Here is a 26105-nt window from a genome sequence, read left to right on the forward strand (position 1 = left end):
ATGGTGGCGGGTGCCTGTAGTCCCAGCTACTCGGGAGGCTGAGGCAGGAGAATAGCATGAACCGGGGAGGCAGATCTTACAGTGAGCCAAGATCACGCCACTGCACTCCGCCTGGGCGACACAGTGAGACTGTCTAAAAAAAAAAGAGAGAGAAAATAGTTGAGAACAGTTAGTAGAGGAGAAGACTGTTGCCTGAGGAAGTCACAGTAACTAAGACCGTATGATTCAGATGAAAGAGAATGTCAGATCAGTGAAACTAAATAAATGAACCCAGACCAGAATCTTGTACATGCGGGCAGAAGACAGGAAGGGCAGAGGTGTCCAGGGCAGAGGTGGAACTAGAACAAATGGTAGTTAACTTGGGGAAAAGGTGAAGTTACATCTGTACCTTATGCCAAAATGAATTTCAAATGAGTTTAAGAGTTAAATGAAAAATAGAATACAACATATTTGAAAGATAGTCACTTTAAATTTGACTGTTAATATCTGTATTACTTAAAAGGTCTTCCCAAATCAATAAGGAAAACATTAAAACTTCAAATAGCAAAAAGGGCAGACAGTTCACAGAAATTTCTCACAGTAAATACAAATGACTAATAAATATGGGGAGAGGGTGAATTTTGGTGATTTTTAGCTTTACAGATAGTAAAAAATGCCAAAAGGGTGTCCTTTTGGTCTATCAAATTAGTAAAAATAAAATTTTTACTCATCCTTACTCATCAGTGCTAATAACTTGTGTATTAGCACTGATAAACTGTTGGTCTGTAAATTGGTAAAAGTGGGTAAAAATTGATTAAATTTTTCAGATTATAAAAAAGCTTAGATGGCCTAGTGCGGTGGCTCATACCTGTAATCCCAGCACTTTGGAATGCCGAAGCGGGTGGATCTCTTGAGGTTAGGAGTGTGAGACCAACCTGGCCAACATGGTGAAACCCCATCTCTATTAAAAATACAAAAATTAGCCGGGTGTGGTGGCGGGTGCCTGTAATCCCAGCTACTTGGGAGGCTGAGGCAGGAGAATCGCTTGAACCTGGGAGGTGGAGGTTGCAGTGAACCGAGATCGCACCACTGCACTCTAGCCTGGGGTACAGAGTTAGACTCCATCTCAAAAAAAAAAAAAAAAAAAAAAAGTCTTAGAGTTCTTAACATTATCCTAGTAACTCCATTTCTAGGAATCTATCCTAAGGAGGTAATAAAAAATTTAAAGATTTATATGTAGAGATATTAATTACAGCATTATTTATAATTGCAGCCCGGCCAAGATCACCTTTTTAGAAATAGGGAATACGAACATGATTAAGAACTCACGTGCAGAATTCATGATCTAGATAGAACATAAAAATCCCGGCTGGGTGCAGTGGCTCACGCCTGTAATCCCAGCACCTTGGGAGGCCGAGGAGGGAGGATCGTGAGGTCAGGAGATCAAGACCATCCTGGCTAACACGGTAAAACCCTGTCTCTACTAAAAATACAAAAAAAAAATTAGCCGGGCACAGTGGTGGGCGCCTGTAGTCCCAGCTATTCAGGAGGCTGAGGCAGGAGAATTGCTTGAACCTGGGAGGTAGAGTTGCAGTGAGCCGAGATTGTGCCATTACACTCCAGCCTGGGGGACAAGAGTGAGACTTTATCTCAAAAAAATAATAATCCTTTCTCAAATCTTTGATACTATCTCATTTTAATTTTTGTCATTCTCATGGGTGAAAAATGATATCATTTCACTTTGCATTTCTTTGATCCCTAGGAGATAAGAGTTTTTTTTTCTATTACTCAAGTAAATGACTCAAGATTTTTCATATGTTTATTAGTCATATGTATTTCTTCTGTGACTTGCTTTTTCCTGTTTCCTTAAAAAAAAATACAGTCTATCTTGATTTGATAGGACTTTGTATAATATGTATGCTATGGGTAATTTTTATTATATATGTTGCAGATATTATCTTCGAATTTGACCTTTGCCTTTTAACTTTTGTTTGGTATTTTATTTTGCCATGTAAACCTTGACATGGTCTAATCTTGATAGTCTTTTTATTGAGGGCTTTGCAGTATTATGAAATACTTCTCCACCCCAGCATTATAAGAATATTTTGTTATAGGTACTTGAATGGTTTTGTTCTTTATATTTAGATCTTTAATCCACCTGGAATTCATTTTTATGTCTAGTATAAGGTAGGATTCTCATTTATGTCTAACAGATTTGTCTAACATTCTGACCCATTCAGAGATAATTTATTATTTAAAATAAAATGGAAAATTTTTACTGGTTTTGATTTCTGTTTAAAATATAGGGTACTGAAGAGCCGGGCTTAGTGGCTTAGGCCTGTAATCCCAGCACTTTGGGAGGCTGAGGCAGGGGGATCACTTAAGGCCAGGAGTTTGAGAACAGTGTGGCCAACATGGTGAAACCCTGTCTCTACCAAAAATACAAAAATTATCCAGGCATGGTGGTGTGCGCCTTTAATCCCAGCTACTTGGAAGCTGAAGTCACAAGAATCACTTGAACCTGGGAGGCAGAGGTTGCAGTGAGCCAAGAATGTACCACTGCACTCCAGCCTCCGAGAATGTGCCACTGCACTCTAGCCTGGGTGGTCGAGTGTGACTCCGTCTCAAAAGAAAAAATGTAGGGTACTGAAGAAATTGAAACATTAAGAATACTATATAAGTAAATTAAACACTTTGGCTCTTTTCGGAAAAAAACAGATGAGCTCTTATATTTTAAAGTTTGGTTTTGACAGAAAAAAAATTCCTAGATTTTTTGGTTAATAAAAACTTTATTAGATGGATTAAATTGTGATGTATGGAGATAAAGTTCTGAAAGAAGAATAGAAAGCTTTTAAAAAATAGTATTCTCAGCCTAGGCAACATGGTGAAACCCTGTCTATATAAAAATACAAAAATTAGTGAGGTGTGATGGTGTGTTCCTATGGTACCGGCTACTCGGGAGGCTGAGGTTGAGGTGGGAGGATCGCTTTAGCCCATGAGGCAGAGGTTGCAGTGAGCCGAAATTGCGCCTCTGTACTCCAGCCTGGGCGACAGAGCAAGACCCCTTCTCAGAAAATAAATAAATAAATAAACAAATAAATAAATACACACAGTGTTCTGCTGTAACTCTTAGTTGGACAGATTCAATAAAACAGTGTTAACTTTTGAACTAATTTTATTGAAACTAAGTTTCTGTACAAATAGGTACTCAAAACAGCTCAATTTTCTAAATCACAGTACAGCAATTTATTTTTTTTCCTTACATATCCAGAAGAAAATTCAGATGAATTATCTGGTGAACGACAAAGAAAACGCCACAAATCTGATAGTATTTCCCTTTCCTTTGATGAAAGCCTGGCTCTGTGTGTAATAAGGGAGATATGTTGTGAAAGAAGCAGTAGCAGTGAATCTACAGGGACGCCATCGAATCCGGTAATGTTCTCATTTTAAGTAAGGCAAGACTCTTACTGTTCAAAGTCTAGTCCTGGCAGTCCTGATAAGCATACCGATAGAATGTGTACACGTGTCTTACGAGATTGATGGAAAACACAGTGCTAAATTTTACTTTAAAATAAAACTACTATATTGATCTCCACCTTCAACCCAAGGTATTGTGAGAAATGTGGAAAATAGTGGAGTAACACTGGTATTGGTAAAATTAGTAGTAGTATTAGTAATTATCAGTGTCACTGTATGTATTAGAGAATATTTGTGGACCACTGCACCAATAGTACAGTCAAATAAATTGGAGTATAGAGTTGTTTGAGAATTTTAAAGTTACAGTTTTTAAAAAAGGAACAAAACCAAAAATTTGGTTCAGTTAAATATTTTAGCATTTTAAGGCAAATTTAACTATTTAGAGTAAAAATATATTTTATTACAGCCATCAGCAAAAAAGTCAGCATAGTCTGAACTTAACATTTGCCAGATAGGTCTAGACATCAGGTAAGTTCTATTTACTTATGCTGTAAAATACAGGTTTATACTGGGCTGGGTGCGGTGTCTCATGCCTGTAATCAGTACTTCCGGAGGCTGAGACGGGTGGATCACCTGAGGTCAGGAGTTCAAGACCAGCCTGGCCAACAAGATGAAACCCTGTCTTTACTGAAAATATAAAAATTAGCCAGGTGTGGTGGCGCATGCTTGCAGTCCCAGCTACTCGGGAGGCTGAGGCAGGAGAATCGCTCAAACCCGGGAGGTGGAGGTTGCAGTGAGCTGAGATCGTGCCACTGTGCTCTAGCCTGGGTGACAGAGCGAGACTCCATCTCCAAAAAAAAAAAAAAAATGCAGGTTTATTATTGCATGGATGACGGGAGAGTATCAGTACTTTCTCATTACTAATATAGACTTCCAAAATATTAGTGAGCAGCATTTCTTAAGAGATGTCACTGAAAGAAGTTTGGTAAAAAATTTTTTTGTTAACAAGAATGCTTGACAAATGGAATATTTTGTTGTATGTCTTTAATCAAGCTTGTCCAACCCATGCCCTGTGGGCCATATGCCAGGATGGCTTTGAATATGGCCCAACACAAATTCATAAACTTTCTTAAAATATTATGATTTTTTTTTTTTACAATTTTTTTTCTGCTCATCAGCTATTGTTAGTGTATTTTATGTGTGGCCCAAGACAATTCTTCCCATGTGGCCCACGGAAACCAAAGGATTGGATACATTTTTTGGTAATATGGCAGTGTCTCATGGCCATTATTCTGGATATTAGTAATCATTGTATAGTTCTCTAGAAGATGTAGGAAATGGAACCAATTGTGATAGTAATCCTAGTCTTTTACCTATTCTTGTTACTTCCTGTATTATCTTTTAATTTTTCTCTTCCAAAGCAGTGATTGTATGAACGCATACCTGCCCTCTAGAGTTACTGTACCTAACGGAGCTGTTACTCATGTAGACCGCTAGATGGCATGATGAGCTCCTGCTCAGTCTGAGAGCAGGTTCTTCATTTGTAGATATTTAAGTTTATACCAGATTCCATACAGTTGAGATGGCACTGCAGATACAGTGGTAGTCAAGGTAGTTATGGTTCTTGCCTTCATGGGGGGATAGATCATTAATGACAAAAATGAAAACATTTAATAAATCCAGTGAAAAAATAGGCTCTTGAGAGGAAATATGTGTGATAAAATTGAATCCAATTAAAACTTGATGAGTATCCAACCTACAAGTTTGGTTAAAAAGAGAATTATTATACTCTATTTATTTATTTATTGAGATTGAGTCTCTCTATCGCCCAGGCTGGAGTGCAGTGGTGCAATCCTGGCTCACTGCAACCTCCGCCTCCCAGGTTCAAGCGATTCTTATGTCTCAGCCTCCTGAGTAGCTGGGATTACAGGCTCCCACCATCACAGCCGGCTAATTTTTGTATTTTTAGTAGAGATGGGGTTTCACTATGTTGGCCAGGCTGGTCTTGAACTCCTGACCTCAAGTGATCTGCCTGCCTTGGCCTCCCAAAGTGTTGGGATTACAGACGTGAGCCACCTGCCTGGACCCCCATTTAATGTATAGTTTTTGTTAAAGTTATATCAGAATTCTAGCTGAATAATACTGAGAGTCCTTGTTCTTGCTTTGTACCTGGGACACTGCCTTGTTACCAATACGGCTTTGAGGAGTAGAGGAACACCAGGTTTTTTGTTTTGAGTTGAATTAGATAAAACGACACAGACACACGTGGAGTGGTTTTAAGGAGCAGAGTGTTTAATAGGCAAAAAGGGAGAAGGCAGAAGGAAGAAGCTCCCCCTTACACAGACAGAGGGAGGGGGGCTCTAAAGCTGAAAGAGGAGACCTCACATTCTGACAATACTAGCCAGTTTTATGTGATGGCTGGACGGGGTGGTGTCTTATTTGCATAGGGCTCAGAGGATTGGTTTGACCAGGCATGTCATTTAGCCCTCAAGAAAACTGGCCCTCCCACCCCAGTCCTTTAATACACAAATGCAGGGTGCCATGACATTTTACACACGTGGGGTTTTGTGGGGGCAGCCATGCTGTTACGTACCTGTTGGGGCAAGAGCAAGAGGACAACGGTGGGAATCGCCATGTTAGGTGGACCCTCTTACATTTGCATCTTAAAGGTTGCCAGCCTTTAAGAGCCAGGGCTTTTATGCTAGACAAGAAATGTTTCTGGAGCTACGAAAAACCTTCCAAGGATCACTTTTCCTTTCCATTTGCCTAAAATAATTTCTTAATAACTCGTGTGGAGTAGAGGGGTATTTCTTTTTTTCTTTTTGTTAGTCCTGTCCTGCATTCTCTTAAAAAATCCTATCTATTAAAAAATCTCAGCCGGGCGCGGTGGCTCATGCCTGTAATCCCAGCACTTTGGGAGGCCCAGGCGGGCGGATCACCTGAGGTCAGGAGTTCAGGACCACCCTGGCCAACATGGTGAAACCCCATCTCTACTAAAAATACCAAAAATTAGCTGGGCGTAGTGGTGGGCACCTGTAATCCTAGCTACTCAGGAGGCTGAGACAGGAGAATCGCTTGAACCCGGGAGGTGGAGGTTGCAGTGAGCTGAGATCACGCCATTGCACTCCAGCCTGGGCAATGAGAACGAAACTCCATCTCAAACAACAACAACAAAATCTCGTTTTTCAGGTTAAGTCCCTAGTTGTGAAAGCTTTTGGTAGGGCCAGTTTTTTTTTTTCTTCTTCATTTTAATTTCCCTCATTTGAGAATGTTGTAGTCATCATTGGGTGTCATCATTCACCAGTTTGTGAAGGGAGCTAAAGGAAAGTGCATTCCTCTCCCATCTTTTCTTTCTTTGGGGTTTAATAAATTGTGGGAAACTAAGACTGTGTTCTAGACTGTACACCACACAGTTTATATTATGATCTTCTGTCATCTTTGCAGCCTCAGATTCCATTTTTAGCTAAGACTGGGGTTTTAAATAACTTGTTTAAGGTTCCTACAACTAATTGTCACAATTGGAATTCAAACAATTCTAGGTATTTTTTACTACAAAGATCTGAGATCTTTGCAGAGCAAGCCTATCTGATGCTTAAAAAATATATATTTTTTAAATTTTTGAGACAGTCTCTCACTCTGTTGCCCAGGCGGGAGTGCAGCGCATGATCATGGCTTACTGCAACCTCAACCTCCTGGCTTCAAGCAATCCTTCCTCCTCAGCCTTGAGAGTTAGCTGGGACTACAGATGTGCACCACCACATCTGGCTAATTTTTTTTACTTTTTTTTTCAGAGTTGAGGTCTCGGCCTGTTGCCCAGGCTGGTCTCAAACCGCTGGGCTTATGTGATTCTCCTGCTTTGGCTCCCAGAATATTGGGATTACAGGCATGAGCCACCACCTCCAGCCTGATGCTTTTTAAATATATAGTATTTAGGCCTGGTGCAATGGCTCATGCCTGTAATCCCAGCACTTTGGGAGGCTGAGGCGGGCGGATCAAAAGGTCAGGAGATTGAGACCATCCTGGCTAACACGGTGAAACCCCATCTCTACTAAAAATACAAAAAATTAGCTGGGCGTGGTGGCGGGCACCTGTAGTCCCAGCTACTGGGGAGGCTGAGGCAGGAGAATGGCGTGAACCCAGGAGGCGGAGCTTGCAGTGAGCCGAGATCATGCCGCTGCACTCCAGCCTGGGTGACAGAGCAAGACTCTGTCTCCAAAAAAAAAAATATATATATATATATTTTTTTTAAATAATATATATAATATAAATATAAATCTATTATATATTAATATATATTATATATTACATTGTAATATATAGTATATATAATTATACGTTATATATTTATTTATATAAATATAAATATATATTTATGTAAATATAAATGGGTGGGCACCTGTATATATTATATATATTATATGAATATATATTTATATAAATATAAATATATATTTTAAATATATTTAAAATATATATATAGAGAGATAATTTAATAGTTTCTGGGGCATTCTTTTGTGAACATTAGCCAAAACTTTAAAAACCACTCCCAATATTGCATTTCCTCATGGTATTTTTTATAGTATTTTTATAGTATCCTAGGACAGGAGTTGGCAGACTTTCTGTAAAGAGCCACATAGTTAATTATTTGGGCTCTGCAGGGCCATGGTTTCTGTCATAGCTTCTCAGCTCCGCTCTTGTAATGCAGGAGCAACCATAGACAACAAGTCAACAAATAGGCATGGCTGTGTTCAATAAAACTTTATTTATAAAAGTAGATGGGTGATGGGCCACAGTTTGCAGACCCCTACCATAGAGTATGTTTTCTGAGATTTAATGTTTCTTGTGACTTACCCCCTTATTCTAAAATTAGTGCACTAAAGACTTTAGTTAGTTGAAGTATTTGGTTTGTTGGGTTACTTTGTTAGTGTTAATTGTATCCTAACTTGACTTGTGATTCTAATCTGATTGGTAGTAGAGCCCTTGTTAGGAATTTGAGCCGCAACTTGATGAATGTTGCTTTTACTCTCCTTCCTAACATTACTCTAAAAAAGTCTTTTGACGTCAGAGGCTGTAAAATAATATACTTTGTTTCTGTTTTTAAAGCTGATATAGATATGGAAATCATTTAATCTAAGCTCCTTTTCTAGATGAAGTAGCTACAGCCTTTAGAAGTTAAATGATATGGGCTGGGCGCGGTGGCTCACAGGTGTAATCCCAGCATTTTGGGAGGCCGAGGTGGCGGATCACTAGAGGTCAGGAGTTCGAGACCAGCCCAGCTAACATGGTGAAACCCTGTCTCTACTAAAAACATAAAAATTAGCCGGGTGTGGTAGTGGACGCCTGTAATCCCAAGCTACTTGGGAGGCTGAGGCAGGAGAATAGCTTGAACCCTGGAGGCGGAGGTTGCAGTGAGCTGAGATCACGCCACTGCATTTCATCTTGGGTGACAGAGCAAGACTCGTCTCAAAAAAAAAAAAAAAAAGGGCCGAGCATGGTGGCTTACGCCTGTAATCCTAACAGTTTGGGAGGCCAAGGCGGTTGAATTGCTTGAGGTCAGGAGTTCAAGACCAGCCTGACCAACATGGTGAAGCCCTGCCTCTACTAAAAATACAAAAATTAGCCAGGCATGGTGGCATGCGCCTGTAGTCCCAGCTACTTGGGAGGCTGAGGCAGGAGAATCGCTTGAACTTGGGAGGTGTAGGTTGCAGTGAGCTGAGATCAGGCCACTGTACTCCAGCCTGGGCGATGGAGCAATATTCCGTCTCAAAATAAATAAAATAAGTTAAATGATGTGTTTAAGGTTAAATTAGCTATTTAGTGGCAAGTGTAGAATAAGTCATATCCTGACTTCTAGACTTTTTCCAGTTGTAGCCTTCTGCTTAATATATCCTCCTACCCTTAGCCACTGACAGCAAATATTATTGCCCTGAAGGTCTTACTAGGTTCTTATACAATTTATTGAAGTCCTGAAACGAAGAATCAGATGAGCAGCTACAGAATTTTTTTTAAATTGTCTAAAGGCTGTTTAAAAGAAAACCTCAAAGTTTATTAAAAAGCATAAGTATCTATGACTCAAGAGACATTTTTCTAAGAAAAAAAAACCCATAAGTATTACAAGTGTTGTGTCTTGTTACTTGTATTCTACCAATTTGGACATAGAAAGATGAGTGACAGGTTTTAGCTCAAAGTATATATAATTCAGATGAGAAACATGCCTGCAAAATTATGTTTTGCATAATTTATGTGTGAGACTATATAATTCATTATTATACAAGTAGTAAGGATAATTAAAGGTGGAAGAGCCTTTTCAGTTTAACAAAGGCTTAGCCAAAGAAGGATGAATAGGATTTTGAAACTGAAATTATTCTAGTTAGAGGGGGAAAGTGTGGAAGTTGAAATGCCAAGATTAGTTGAGGAAGCAATCTAGATCTGACGGGATTATCCATATTTAGTAAGGGAGGAGGGGTGTCTAGTTGAAGACAGACGAAGATGTTAATACAGTCACACTGTATGTACTTTCGATACCAAGAGGCTTTGGCGTTTTTCCTTTATGCAGTGGGGTTTTGAACAGGGAAAATAATGTAGTAATAACCTTGAAACCTTAATCTAGTTTCAGTGTGCAGGATGGATCTGAGGAGGAAATGTGCGTGGCAGCTGGCTCCGGGATGGCTGGTGGGGCGGGCCCAGTCCTCTCCCCGCCAATCTCCCTCGGGAAGTCCCGGATCAGAGCAGCAGCCCCATCCCCCAAGTGTTACACCCTGCTGGCAGCAGCAGAGGCACAGGGATGAGTTAGGAAACTGTTACAGAGGTCAAGAGGTGATGTTTATTAAGTTATATATATTTTTTTCTTGTTTTAGGATCTTGATGCTGGTGTAAGTGAACATTCAGGTGATTGGTTGGATCAGGATTCAGTTTCAGATCAGTTTAGTGTAGAATTTGAAGTTGAATCTCTCGACTCAGAAGATTATAGCCTTAGTGAAGAAGGACAAGAACTCTCAGATGAAGATGATGAGGTAGTATTTTTTTTCGCCTCTAATTATATTGGAAAATTATTAAATATTTTCCATGTTCATTGACTTTGAGATTGAAATAATAATATATTCAGATTTCACTTGAAATCTTTACTCTTGATTTGTTTAAACTAACACATTGGTTTGTGGACTTGAGGATTTCATAGTTCTTTATCATCTGATTTATATTATTTTATCACTACTAATTGCCAAGAAGTCAATAGACCTCAATGAACATGCTTATTATAATGGTCTGTTCACTTTTAAAAACATAGAATTCAATTACTGTTTTAATATTAACTTACTTTTTATAAAAGTAAAACATGCATACAGTTAAAGTCAAGTAGTACCCTCAGAGATCTGTTTCCCAGAAGTGACTGCCTTTAACATTTCTAGCTATTTCCCTATTATTTAATATCTCCATATTATTTATTTATAAAGTAAAACCACTTAGCTGAATGTTTTGTTTTATTCATCCTAAACATCCTTTGTATTGACTTTTACCATTGTGGGTAAGGATTTCTCTCTCCTCCATTTTTTCCCCCTTTACACTCACTTACTCTATTTGATATGTCTAAGACTTTCTCATATATTGTAGCACATGATATTTGTTTAGGACTTATTACTAGGAAGCCTTCTGATTGAAGGAAAAAGGGTGATGAATTGATGCTAATGAATGTGTTTTATTAGGTATATCGAGTTACTGTGTATCAGGCAGGGGAGAGTGATACAGATTCATTTGAAGAAGATCCTGAAATTTCCCTAGCTGTAAGTATATATTTACTTTTTTAAGAAATAAAAAAAATTTCATTAAGGTCAAGATTAGGAAAATATGTCTAGCCTCCTTTCTGAAATGAGCTGATTTTTATAAAGTTAAAATGTTTTTGTAAAGTCTGAATAATTTAAAGCATTTTTCTTTTATTTGTTGTGATGAGACCTGTAGCTATAATTTTTATTTGTAGGTGCTGGAATTTGAACTTTTTTTTTTTTTTTTTTTTTTTTTTTAAACAGAGTCTTACCCTTCTCCCAGCCTGGAGTGCAGTGGTGCAATCTCAGTGCACTGCAGCCTCCACCTCCCAAGTTCAAGTGATTCTCGTGCCTCAGTCTCCCGAGTAGCTGGGATTACAGGCATGTACCACTATACCCCACTAATTTTTTTATTTTTAGTAGAGATGGGGTTTCACCATGTTGGCCAGGCTGGTCATGAACTCCTGACCTCAAGTGATCTGCCTACCTTCGTCTCCCAAAGTGCTGGGATTACAGGCATGAGTCACTGCCCAGCTGAATTTGTACTTTTTGATGTTATTTTGGAAAATTTCAGTGTATCTCCAGTATACTCATCACCCACCTTTAACTATTACCAACATTTTGCCAACCTTGTCAAATGTAAACTCTTTTTTTTTTTTCCAATTGAGATGGGGTCCTGCCCTGTCATCCAGGCTGGAGTGCAGTGACGTGATCATGGCTCACTGCAGCGCCCACCTCCCAGGCTCAAGTGATCCTCCCACCTCAGCCTCCTGAGTAGCTGGAACAACAGGTGCATGCCATCACACCCAGCTAATTTTTATATTTTTTGTAGAAATGTCACCATGTTGCCCAGGATGGTCTTGAACTCCTGGGCTCAAGTGATCCACCTGCCTCAGTCTCCCAAAGTGCAAGGATTACAGGTGTGAGCCATCACGCCCAGCCAAATGTAAACATTTTTATTATTGATTTGTATTATAGAATGTGGTAGGATTTGCCATTAAAGAAATTAAGACTTAAATGTTTACATCTCATGCATACTTCACTGAGTTCCTGAGGTATTATAGGTTTTTTTAAAACTATTGTGCTTTAGTTTTTATTCTTAATATTGCCTTTATTATATTTGAATAGGAAATAAATTCCATTTTTTTCTGAGTTATAAACAGTTACTAATTATTCAAATGCAAAAAAGGATGAAAATTCAAAAGTTTCCAAAATTTTTACTGTATTAGAAAATAAATAACTAGTTGAATCATTTGATGTCAAGTGAGTAAAATATTTTAGATACTTTTAATTTTTTAAATCTATTTTAAGACTCACAAATTATTTTAGATATTGATCTTGGAATTTATTGGACTTTTTGATGCACTTTTATTCCCATATTGCAAGACCTTTTTCTTTGGTTTTATGAGCTGTGAAAAACGCCCTTCTATAACTTGAAAAAAGAAGAATGAATAGTCTATCTTTATTGCTCCTGTCTTACGTCATTTGTGAGGCAGTCTCAAAATGGTTACGGAAAGACCTCTTAACTTACGAGTTTTCACTTGTTAAATGTCCTCAGGCAAGAACCATGCTTCAGCTAAGGCAAGAAGATAGGTTATGTAAAAAGGCTGGGGATGTGGGAGAGTTTGTTATCCAAATTGCATGGTGGAAACGTTTGCGGGATAAAACGTTGGGAAAAGGAAGAAGCATTGAGCAGTTACAGAGATGAGAACACAGGAAAGGATAGACAAGTAAAGGGCATATATTATGGTTAGTGACCAAGGATGATAGGTTTTAGCAGCAATGCTTGTTGTGAAAAATGTTTTAGCATTTCTCTTGTGGATGGAGTTAGGGAATACTCAGTTAAGCCATGGTTTTAGAGCACTTCTAAGGTAGTTCTAGTCACTGGTGGATTAGGAAGTCTTTCTCGAGGAGGCAGGTTTCATCTAGATTGATTGGATGGACTCTTGGAATAGCGTCTAGGGTCGAGCCTTTAAGGAAGTGGATATAGGCTGCATGACAGAGTAAAAGATCCCATAGACTTGCTTCAACTAAAGGAAGCAACTGCATTTGTATCCTGAAACAGATAACTTTATAGGTACATGATTAATATCACATCACAGTTAATATATTTTTAGTTTAGAATTTTTCAGGATGGTATGGGTGAAAAAAATGGGTGTACTTACTCTACTTTAGGAGAGACTGTTACATATTGACTTTTTAAAAATCTGTTTTGTGTATAATTGAGACATATAAATGATGTTTTGACACAATGTAAAAAGCGAAATATCACTACAGTCAAGCAAATTAATGTAATCTATTATCTTGAATAGTTAACCTTTCTTGTGTGTATGGTTAAAATACCTAAAATCTACTCTTTTAGTAAATTTCCAGTATACCAGTATATAACTAACTATAGTCCTCATGCTGTTCACGGTGACTATTTTATATAAAACATGAAACACTGAATATTGAGCTCTATGATATATTTTACCTTAGACATAGCAAAGTTGCTAGCATTCCTGTGACTGAGCAGTTAAAGGGTTACAGAAACTGACTCTGTGTCTTATTTCATTGAAGGACTATTGGAAATGCACTTCATGCAATGAAATGAATCCCCCCCTTCCATCACATTGCAACAGATGTTGGGCCCTTCGTGAGAATTGGCTTCCTGAAGATAAAGGGAAAGATAAAGGGGAAATCTCTGAGAAAGCCAAACTGGAAAACTCAACACAAGCTGAAGAGGGCTTTGATGTTCCTGATTGTAAAAAAACTATAGTGAATGATTCCAAAGAGTCATGTGTTGAGGAAAATGATGATAAAATTACACAAGCTTCACAATCACAAGAAAGTGAGGACTATTCTCAGCCATCAACTTCTAGTAGCATTATTTATAGCAGCCAAGAAGATGTGAAAGAGTTTGAAAGGGAAGAAACCCAAGACAAAGAAGAGAGTATGGAATCCAGTTTGCCCCTTAATGCCATTGAACCTTGTGTGATTTGTCAAGGTCGACCTAAAAATGGTTGCATTGTCCATGGCAAAACAGGACATCTTATGGCCTGCTTTACTTGTGCAAAGAAGCTAAAGAAAAGGAATAAGCCCTGCCCAGTATGTAGACAACCAATTCAAATGATTGTGCTAACTTATTTCCCCTAGTTGACCTGTCTATAAGAGAATTATATATTTCTAACTATATAACCCTAAGAATTTAGACAACCTGAAATTTATTCACATATATCAAAGTGAGAAAATGCCTCAAGTCACATAGATTTCTTCTCTTTAGTATAATTGACCTACTTTGGTAGCGGAACAGTGAATACTTACTATAATTTGAAATGAATATGTAGCTTATCCTTTACCCCTACCCCTAATTTTAAATAATTTCTACTCTGTCTTAAATGAGAAGTACCTGTTGTTTTTTTTTTAAATATGTATATGACATTTAAATGTAACTTATTATTTTTTTTGAGACGGAATCTCACTCTGTCACCCAGGCTGGAGTGCAGTGGCGTGATCTCGGCTCACTGCAAGCTCCGCCTCCCGGGTTCACACCATTCTCCTGCCTCAGCTTCCCAAGTAGCTTGGACTACAGTCGCCTGCCACCACACCTGGCTAATTTTTTGTACTTTTAGTAGAGATGGGGTTTCACCGTGTTAGCCAGGATGGTCTCCATCTCCTGACCTCGTGATTCGCCCACCTCGGCCTCCCAAAGTGCTGGGATTACAAGTGTGAGCCACCGCGTCCGGCCTAAATGTCATTTAGTACCTTTGATGTAAAGAGAAAATGTGTGAAAGATTTAGTTTTTTGGTTTTTTTTTGTTGTTGTTTGTTTGTTTGTTTGGTTGTTTGGAGATGAGTCTCTGTCCCCCAGGCTGGAGTGCAGTGTCATGATCTAGCAGTCTCCGCTTCCCGGGTTCAAGCCATTCTCCTGGCTCAGCATCTGGAGCAGCTGGGATTACAGGCATGCACCACCATGCCCAGCTAATTTTTGTATTTTTAGTAGAGAGAGGGTTTTACCATGTTGGCCAGGCTGGTCACGAACTCCTGACCTCAAGTGAGGTCACCCGCCTCGGCCTCCCAAAGTGCTGGGATTACAGATGTGAGCCACCATGTCTAGCCAAGAATTAGTATTTAAATTTTAGATATTCTTTTTTTTTTTTTTTTTTTTTTTTTTTTTTTTTTTTTTTTTTTTGAGACAGAATCTTGCTCTGTCACGGATGCTAGAGTGCAGTGGAGTGATCTCGGCTCACTGCAACTTCTGTCTTCTGGGTTCAAGCTATTCTCCTGCCTCAGCCTTCCAAGTAACTGGGATTACGGGCATGTGCCACCATACCAGCTGATTTTTTTGTATTTTTAGTAAAGACAGGGTTTTACCATGTTAGCCAGGCTGATCTTGAACTCCTAAACTCAAGTGATCTACTCACCTCAGCCTCCCAAAGTGCTGGGATTACAGATGTGAGGTACCGCAGATTTTTGATACTCTTAAACCTTCTGATCCTTAGTTTCTCTCTCCAAAATACTCTTTCTAGGTAAAAAAAAAAAAAAAAAAAAAAAAAAAAAAAAGCTCTTATATTTGGTGCTATATAAGTGAAAATGTTTTTTAGATTTTCTTGATGTAACAATAGAGACAGGGTCTCCCTATGTTGCCCAGGCTGGTCTCGAACTCCTGGGCTCAAGACATCCTCCTGTCTCGGCCTCGCAAAGTGCTAAGTAGGATTACGGGCGTGAGTCACCACACCCAGCTGTAAAAATGTACTTATTCTCCAGCCTCTTTTGTATAAACCATAGTAAGGGATGGGAGTAATGATGTTATCTGTGAAAATAGCCACCATTTACACGTAAGACAAAACTTGTTAAAGCCTCCTGAGTCTAACCTAGTACATCAGGCGCTTTTTCACACACAAAAAAATCCTTTTTGGGATTTAATGGAATCTGTTGTTTCCCTCTAAGCTGAAAAACAACTCTAAGACACTTTAAAGTACCTTCTTGGCCTAGGTTACATGGTTCCCAGCCTAGGTTTCAGACTTTTGCTTAAGGCCAGTTTTAGAAACCCATGAATTCAGAAAAGTTAATTCAGAAATTTGATAAACAGAATTGTTATTTAAAAACTAACTGGAAAGATTGTAAGTTCTTTCTGAATTATTCAGAAATTATGCATCATTTTCCTTCAAGAATGACAGGGTCAGCATGTGGAATTCCAAGATACCTCTTGACTTCCTCTCAAGCTCTGTGTTTGGTCAGTGGAGGCCTATCCGAGCTCAGCACTGAGAAGTGTTAGTTTCTTTGGGGCCCATCTGCCCTGACCACATCATGATGTTCATCTGCAGCTATTGCAAGGTGTTCAGACTGTGTAAACATAAATGTCACAAAAACTTTAAAAGAAGTGCAATTCTCACAAGATTAGGTGAACTAAAGCATTCTGAAAAGCAACTGCTAATAATGAGCTTACAGTGGATTTGAATTTGAAAAATATAGAAACAAGCCTGTCAAATATCTGCAAGAACTATGGAATAAAACTACTGATGCAGTGAAGACAGTTGAAAAGATCAAACAAATGCCAAGCTAAATTTATAATGAACAAATTGAAGAAAAAGGACTACAGAAAGTTCAGGACATCAAAGAAGTCAGGCAAAACTCATCTTGACCCCTCTTGCAGGCAAAGGAAAGCAGCTGGAAGAAAAGATGATATAACAGTTACAACAGGATGCAGACATGGCAGAGGTTTCCTAAAAATCTCATTATCTATAACCATTTCTATATTTACATTTGAAAATCTCCTTTGGAGACTTAGAACCTCTAAATTATTGACTTATTTTTTATATAAGGTCACTCCGATGAAAGGTGATTACAAAATCATCTACATTGCTGTCTACAAAACATCAGATAATATGGATGTTTGATCGCATCTCATTGTTAACTCTTTACTGGTAGATATGTTTGTAAATACAGAAGTGAAATGTGGATATAAAATAGTTAACGCTATTTGGTTAATGGTACTAGACAACATGTAATTAATGACATTCAAAAATTTATGGCTAGTGATATATATAAAGTAAAATTTTCTTTGCAGTAAAATATGCCCTTTATTATAGAAGGGAGGATATAAGGAACCAACAGTTTGTATGAAAATAGCTCAAATAATATTTTAAGATTTCTTATTTTGGTTTATTAGCATCTTAGAACAAAATGGCCTTATATAATGAAGCCTAGTTAGGCTGGACTGTTTTGATCTCTTTTAATTGTTCTGACAGATAGTTGGAGATGAGAGCCGAATAACGTTTGCCTGAAATGACTGACACTATATAATTTCTGCTTTGGCAAATACTAAGTTCTAACTTGTCATTCCTGGTAGAACAAGCTTTATTTTTTGAGCCTAGCAATGATCTAGAAGCAGGTGTTATCTCAGTGCCTTTTACAATTTGTTGTGTGGTTTGTTTTTTTTTTTTAAAAGCCACACAATAATTTTGGAAAACAGTGTATGGGTAGAACATCTGTCTGTTAATTGCACACAAAACCACTTTTAATGGGTACAAAGTTAAATTCGGAGGAATAAGTTCTAGCTGAAGTATTATGAACTCCAAATAATGCTTTGAGGACCTCCAAAGGTAAAAGTACTAATCCCTTTGGCCATTTATTGAGAGAGAGAGAGAGTAGGGTGACTATAGTTAATGTATTGAATGTTCTTGCTACAAATAAATGATAAATGTTTGAGCTGATGGATGTGCTGATTACACTGATTTGATCGATACCCATTGTATGTGAAACAGTACACACACCATATTTACAATTATGTATCAGTTTAACATTTAGAATTTCTAATATAAGTATCTCTCAAACTGTGGATTAACTTCTTGATTTATATTTAAATATGAATCTTAAGCAAAATAGTGAAAATAACCATCTTGATTTAGTGTTTTTCTCCCATATGTGAATTGTATATACTTAGGTGAGGACAATCAAATCAACTGAACTGTAAGCTTAGAATAGGACTCAGGGGTAATTTTGCACAGCAACTTTACTAATGGTACATTGTTGCTTCAAAACTCTCTCTCTCTCTCTCAATAAATGGCCAAAGGGATTAGTAGTTTACCTGTGGAGGTCCTCAAAGCGTTATTTGGAGTTGATAATACTTCAGCCACAACCAAGCAGATTTTTTTTTTGGAGGTCCTCGAAGCATTATTTGAAGTTGATAATACTTCAATTTGGAGTTGATAATACTTCAGCTAGAATCTAGTAGAATCTGTTTTTTTCCTTTGGAGGTCCTCAAAGCATTATTTGGAGTTCATAATACTGAAGGTAGAACAAAGCAGAATCTTTTTTTCTGAGGAGTGTCGGTAGCATAAATGTGATTATAAACAAAGTACACTTGATATATGTAGGCAATGACAGCTATTTATACAAAATTTAAATCTGCAAATGGATTCAGCATGTTTATGGGTTATTAAAATTGTCTAATTTCTTAGGTTCTTTATAGTACACGTGTTGAAAATAAATGATTAAGAATTGTTTCAAGAATGCAATTATTTGATCTTAAATTTTTATGAGTTGTTAAAATAGAAATTATTTGAATATCATATATTTGGGTAACAAAAGGCACAAGTCTGAATATGTTTCTTTTTCTGGAATGGCCATGCCTGCCCACTTTAGAAATACAAATACCACTGGGCAGCTTGAAGCAGTTGGGAGCCTCCAATGAGAGCAACTTGAGAGAATGATGTTGCAAGTTAGTAAGAGTAAGAAATGCTGTGTTCTCCCTGTCTTCACTTAGGTCACGTGGCAGCCTGGCCTAAGTGACCGTGAATGGTTCATAAGGGAGGTAGCTGGGACAGGGAGGGGAGTTTGGGCTAGCCACCGTGCCTCTTGTCAGCATGAAAAGTAAGATTGTAATTGCCTGTTTAGTTTTCTGCCTTATCTTTGAAAGTTCCACCAAGCTGGGAACCTCTTGATTGTGATGCACAAATGTAAGTACATCAGAAAAAAACTGGCTTTAAAGCAGGAGCTTGTGGGCCCCTAAGCCAGACAGGGACTAGCTTTTGGCATTATATAATTAAGATTTTTTAAATCCTTAATAAGGGTTTTATTTTATTTATTTTTTGAGACAGAGTCTTGCTCTGTGGCTCAGGCTGGAGTACAGTGGTGCAATCTTGGCTCACTGCAACCTCCGCCTCCTGGCTGCGTTCAAGTGGTTCTGCTTCAGCCTCCCGAGTAGCTGGGGTTACAGGACCCCATCACCACACCCCGCTAATTTTTGTATTTCTAGCAGAGATGAAGTTTCACTATGTTGGCCTGGCTGGTCTCAAACTCCTGACCTCAAGTGATCTGCCCGCCTTGGCCCCCCAAAGTGCTGGGATTACAGGCGTGAGCCACCATGCCCAGCCTAACAAGGGTTTTAAAGATAATTAGTGTGTAGGTCTATAGGCTTATGATGGTAACCACAAGTTGTTAATGGCATTGTGAAAAGTTTGTAGTTGTGCTTTATGGTTGGATGCTGAATTACATTTTGATACTTATAAAGTATTTCTTCAGCTTAAAAAATTGTTTAAAAGTTTGTGATCATATTGTCTACCATGTAGCCAGCTTTCAGTTATATGTAATAGGGACTTTTTGACATTTACAAATAATACTTTGAGATAGATAATGTGAAAGCACCAGCACATGGAAGGTGTTCAGAAGTAACAAATTATAAAATGAGCTAACAAACGAAAGGCAAAATAAAACCGTAAAGGAAGCAGATGGGAGGCGTGTTCAGTAACTTATTCATAATGCATCTGAAATGATTGCTGTACTCAAATATTTAACGCTAGAGGAATAGTATTTTGAATGAAAACCATAGTTGATTGTCTTTAGAGAGAGGAGTGGTACTGAAACATACTTGAATTCGTATTGCTTTCCTTTAAAGCTCTCCTTTAAAGACTTTTTAAAAAAATTCGATAGGCATTTTCATCTGTTTCAGTCCTACAATCCCACATCTCTACTGCCTTCAGAAAGCTACAACTTAGATGTCCAGCCAACAGCTTAAAGCCAATTTATAAAAATAGCATCTTTCCTAATTCTAAAATTTTACCTTTTGTTTGTTTTGTTTTGAGATGCGGTCTTGCTCTGTCACCCAGGCTGGAATGCAGTGCTGGAAACATGACTCACTACAGCCTCAACCTCCTGGGCTCAAGCAGTCCTCCCACCTCAGCCTCCCAAGTAGCTGGGGACCACAGGTGCAAGCCACCAGGTCCAGCTAACTTCCCCCCCCCTCCCTGCTGCCCCTGCCCTGAGACAGAGTCTTGCTCTTTCACCCAGACTGGAGTGCAGTGGTGCAATCTTGGCTCATTGCAACCTCCACCTCCCAGGTTCAAGCAATTCTGCCTCAGCCTCCTGAGTAGCTGGAATTATAGGTGCTCGCCACCACACCTGGCTAATTTTTTTTGTATTTTTAGTAGAGATGGGGTTTCAGCATGTTGGCCAGACTGGTCTCGAACTCCTGACCTCATGATCCGCCCACCTCAGCCTCCCAAAGTACTGGGATTACAGGCGTGAGCCACTGCGCCCGGCCTAATTTTTGTGTTTTTTGTAGAGACAGTTTCACCATGTTGCCCAGGCTGGTCTCAAACTCCTGGGGTCAAGTGGTCTGCCCGTCTTAGCTTCCCAAAGTGCTGAGATTACAGGTGTAAGCCACCACGCCAAGCCCAAAATTTCACCTTTTAAATTTATTCCATTTGTGTTCTAGGTGAATTTCATTTATTTCTCAGGGTTAAATTTTAGCGCTTTTGCATGTGTCTATTTTTGGTTCATACCTCCCCAGCCCACTGTCCTGTATTAAGTAGGCCTTCCTTCAAGATCACAGTAATACCTCCCTAAATGGATTTCACTACGTTTGGTCCTATTTTTGGTTCAGTTATAGTTTACAGATATCATGTTGCTTCCCTGATTTAAATATTGGGGGAAAAACTTGATTTTTGGATTTTATCTCTGATGTTGTACTGGATTATTTTAGACTTTTAGAACACTATGAAATGGGTGCTTGCTCTTCACTTTTCAAACCATTTTTGCTTAAAGTTCATAAGCTTATTGTAGTGGGAAGTTCAAAGTCACAGATCTGGTACTTACTTGCCTAGTGACCTTAGAGACAATAAATATATAGAGCCTAGTATGGGGTCTGGCAGGTAGTAAGCACTTTTAATGAATGCAAGTTTAATATTCTGTTTGCATCCACTCGACCATAATCACCCCAAATCCAGCTTAGGTAGCCTTGAATTAACCCCTACTCCCACCTTGAAGTTTTTTGTTTGTTTGTTGCTGAGACAGGGTCTCATTCTGTCACCCAGGCTGGAGTACAGTGGCACAAACATGACTCACTGCAGCCTCCTGAGTAGCTGGGAACCCAGGCCTGTTGCCACCATGCCTGGCTAATACATATATATAATATATATAATATACATATATTACACACATATATATAATATATATAATACATATATATGTGTTATATGTGTATATATATTTTTTTAGAGGCAGAGTCTCGCTATGTTGCCCAGGCTGGCCTTGAACTCCTGGGCTCAAGCAATCCTCCTGTCTTGACCTTGACCTCTCAAAATGCTGAGATTACAGGTGCGAGCCACTGCATCTGGTGAATTAAGCCTTTTTTATACACTCAACTCTGAGGTATTCTGTTCATACCAATATGTTCCTTTGTATCTTCTTGCCATACCATAGCAGGTCGTAACATCCTTTTGTATCTCCTTTCAAATGTCAAATAAATACATTGTGTATACAGTAGTAAAGGATGTTGATTGGCATTGAAAGCAACTATGAAGTTATTGTTGATTTAGAAGACAAAAAGACAATTTTAAAATAACATCCTGGGCCAGGCTCTGTGACTCACGCCCGTAATCTCAACACTTTGGGAGGACAAGGAGGCAGGATCACTTGAGGCCAGGAGTTTGAGATCAGCCTGGGCAAAATAATGACACCCTGTATCCAAAAAATTTTGGTGGCATGCACCCATAGTCCTAGCTACTTGGGAGACTGAGGTGGGAGTATCACTTGAGCCCAGGAGTCCGATGTTACAATGAGCTATGATTGCGCCACTACACTCTGCTTAGGAGACAGAGGGAGACTTGTCTCTTATTTTGTTCATTAAACATTAATCTTACTGATTGTGATTTTTTGTTTCTTTGTTTTTTTGAGACGGAGTCTCGCCCTGTTGCCCAGGGTGGAGTGCAATGGCGTGATCTTGGCTCACTGCAACCTCCACCTCCTGGGTTCAAGTGATTCTTCTGCTTTAGCCTCCCAAGTAGCTGTGATATTTCAGCTAATTTTTTCATTTTTAGTGGAGATGGGGTTTCGCCATGTTGGCCAGACTGGTCTCGAAATCCTGACCTCATGTGGTCCACCTGCCTCAGCCTCCCAAAGTGCTGGGATTACAGGCATTGAGCCACTGTGCCTGGCCTGATTATGATTTTTCGAAGTCTCCTCCAAATTATTGTTTGTGCAATAAATGGCAAAAAAGAAACATTCTAAGAAAACAGTAGTCTTAAAAGTTGATATGGTGTCAGAATTGTAACAATCCTTTTTTTAAGAGAGAGGGTCTTGGCTGAAAAACCTTTTTAGAAAAAATTGCTCCCTACAAAAAAGGCCTTTTCTACCTTTTCTCACATTTGTTTCTTTTTATAGGAGGCATTTGAGAAGACCAAATCTCTTCAAAGTTAAGCTTTTTGTTTGTTTTTTTTTTTGGGACGAAGTCTCGTTCTGTCGCCCAGGCTGGAGTGTAGTGGCATGATCTCGGCTCACTGCAACCTCTGCCTCCTGGGTTCAAGCGATTCTCCTGCCTCAGCCTCCCGAGTAGCTGGAAATTCAGGCGCCTGCCACCATGCCCAGCTAATTTTTGTATTTTTAATAGAGGCAGGGTTTCACTATATTGGCCAGGCTGGTCTTGAACTCCTGACCTCGTGATCCGCCCACCTCTGCCTCCCAAAGTGTTGGGATTACAGGCATGAGCTACCGCACCCAGCCCAAAGTTAAGCATTTTTTAACCACAAGGTGGGAGGTGGAAGTATCTTGTTGGAAGACTAAAGGTGTCCACTAACTGTAGACTCTTTTTTTTTTTTTTTTGAGATGGAGTTTCACTGTCGCCCAGACTAGAGTGAAGTGGCGCGATCTCGGCTCACTGCAACCTCCGCCCCCCAGGTTCAAGTGATTCTCCTGCCTCAGCCTCTAGAGTAGCTAGGATTACAGGGGTCCACCACCACACCTGGCTAATTTTTGTATTTTTAGTAGAGACGGGGTTTCACCATGTTGGCCAGGCTGGTCTCGAACTCCTGACCTCAGGTGACCCACCCGCCTCGGCCTCCCAAAGTGCTGGGATTACAGGTGTGAGCCACTGCGCCCGGCCGTTTTTTGTTGTTGTTGTTTGTTTGTTTGTTTTGAGACAGTCTCTCACTCCATGTTGGAGTGCAGTGGCACTATCTCGGCTCACTGCAAACTCTGCCTCCCAAGGTCAAATGATTCTCCTGCCTCAGCCTCCTGGTAGCTGGAATTACAGGTGCATGCCACCATGCATGGCTAATTTTTTGTATTTTTAGTAGAGACAGGGTTTCACCATGCTAGTCTTGAACTCCTGACCTCATGATCCGCCTGCCTTGGCCTCTCAAAGTGCTGAGATTGCAGACACGAGCCACCATGCCTGGCAAATTTTTGTATTTTCAGTAGAGATGGGGTTTTGCCATGTTAGCCAGGCTGGTCTCGAACTCCTGACCTCAGATGATCCACTCGCCTCGGCCTCCCAAAGTGCTGGGATTACAGGTGTGAGTCACTACGCTAGGTAGACTCTTAACAGCGCTGAAAAACCACTACAAGACAGCAGAGAAATAATAGTTCTATTCTCAGTTGTCAAACAGCAAACAAACAAAAAACCCTTGGCTGGGGGGTGATGGCTCACCCCTGTAATCCCAGCATTTTGGGAGGCTGAAGTGGGTGGATCACTTGAGGCCAGGAGTTCAAGACCAACCTGGGCAACATGGTGCAACCCTGTCTTAACTAAAAATAGAAAAATTAGCCAGGCGTCATGGCGCGTGCCTGTTAATTCCAGCTGCTTGAGAGGCTGAGGCATGAGAATTACTTGAACCTGGGAGATGGAGGTTGCAGTGAGCCGAGATCCCACCACTGCACTCCAGCCTGGGTGACAGAGCGAGACTTCGTCCCCCCCCCCAAAAAAAAAAAAGCTGCAAATTTAAATGTTGAAGTCTAGGTAAAATATACCAGGGAACTTCTGCTTAAGGGGTTTCTATGTAATGAATTCTCTTGAAAACAGAGAAACTATTTCCTGTTTATTTTCTAAATTGAGACATCACTTTTTAAAAATTGGTACCTGTAATTTAGTCATTTCCTTCTCAGCAATGTCTCATTTAAACTATTATTTGTTTAGCGTGTTTCAAAGAGCAGATGTAAACTTGAGCCCATCCTCTGTCCTATGACTAAGTCGATATTAGCAGGGGTTAGGACTGTTAGTTTTCCAGTTCCTACTGGAGGCAAATTCTTTGTTTACCACTGTTCTCTGTATTTCAAAAGCACCTGGAAATCAATGAAATTTGTTATTCAGAACAAAAGACTTCTCTATATATCAGTATTTCCCAAAATGTGTTTGGAAATATAGGTATGTTAGTCCAAAGGGATGGTACGAGGCTGTATTATTTAAGGAAATGGTCCCATAGCTTAGCATGTTTGGGAAATCCATTTCTTTTCTGCATTTCTCAGATTCTTTATTACATTAATATAAATTGTGAATTTTCAAATATTTTTTCTGACCAGAAGGCATACTTTCCATCCATCATCTTGTCCATGGAACACACTGCCCCACAACACAAATTAATTTGGAATGTATTATATATAATATATAAAACATATGGTATATATAACTAGTTCTGGAAGAACTATCTGGACTTTGAAGAGTTGTTGCAATGTTTTTGCCTCATAAAAGGTCATTAAATTTGGTCTTTCCCAAGCTTTATTTGGTGGTAATCAGTTATTTTTAGTGGACTTTGTTATACTTGCATAAGTACTTATTTTCAGGTAACGTAATGGGAAAAAAGCATTTATTATTTATATGAATATTAGTTCTTTATTGAGAATCAGAAATATTTTATATTTACTAAATTCAGAGGTAGTCATGGCCTCTCCCCAATAAACTTTACAGTCTTAGACCATTTGTGCATTTTAATAAATTCTTAGTTATACTATTAAAGAAAGTGGCTGGGCGTGGGGGCTCACGCCTGTAATCCCAGCACTTTGGGAGGCCCAGGCAGAGGCAGGCAGATCATGAGGTCAGGAGATCGAGACCATCCTGGCTAACACAGTGAAACCCCGTCTCTACTAAAAATACAAAAAATTAGCCGGGCGTGGAGACAGGCACCGGTAGTCCCAGGTACTCGGGAGGCTGAGGCAGGAGAATCGTTTGAACCCAGGAGGCAGAGGTTGCAGTGAGCCGAGATCACGGCACTGCACTCCAGCCTGGGCGTTAGGGCGAGACCCCGTCTCAAAAAAAAAAAAAGAAATAAAAAAAGTTACCAGGAAAACTGGTAAGGTCAGCTATAAAACATCTATAAAAGGCTATGGAGTAGTTCATATGCAAAAGTATGATAAAATGGTGAGCAATACTGTACAGTATCTGCTTATTAGTTGATATAATGTAAAGTCTATAACCCAAACTTCTACTTTAGCTACAGTACTGTGGACTTTCAATGCTCTTTAACTAGTCTGGTCATCATAATTTTCTCCCCCTTCCCCCTTCTAAAGTCATGAGGAAAATATAAAGGATCTATCATAAAATATACATCAACTGTATTGTTACCATACAGAATAACAACCATACTTCTCAATAAGCAACTTATCTGTTGCAATAAGACAATATGCTATGCTTATCTTTCTGGATTCCCCAGGAAGAGATACTTCCAATCTAACATCAGATATTTTTACTTTCTAAACAGAG

At 39.2% G+C, this 26105-nt stretch overlaps 1 protein-coding gene across 5 annotated transcripts in view; it reads left to right on the forward strand.

The window, feature by feature from the left end:
- MDM2 (MDM2 proto-oncogene) overlaps positions 1-25121 on the forward strand; it is a 42310-nt gene extending 17189 nt beyond the window's left edge. For 4 of the 5 annotated variants that reach the window (XM_054526249.2, XM_054526250.2, XM_024256032.3 and 1 more), the window contains 4 exons: positions 3251-3411; positions 10254-10409; positions 11097-11174; positions 13713-25121. In XM_054526249.2, coding sequence (XP_054382224.1) covers positions 3251-3411; positions 10254-10409; positions 11097-11174; positions 13713-14288 — 971 coding nt within the window. In that variant the 3' untranslated portion in view covers positions 14289-25121. 5 annotated transcript variants of the gene reach the window in all.
- Positions 25122-26105: the final 984 nt, after the last annotated feature.

Source organism: Pongo abelii, chromosome 10 (assembly GCF_028885655.2).
Source record: "Pongo abelii isolate AG06213 chromosome 10, NHGRI_mPonAbe1-v2.0_pri, whole genome shotgun sequence".
NCBI classification, from domain to species: Eukaryota; Metazoa; Chordata; class Mammalia; order Primates; family Hominidae; genus Pongo; species Pongo abelii.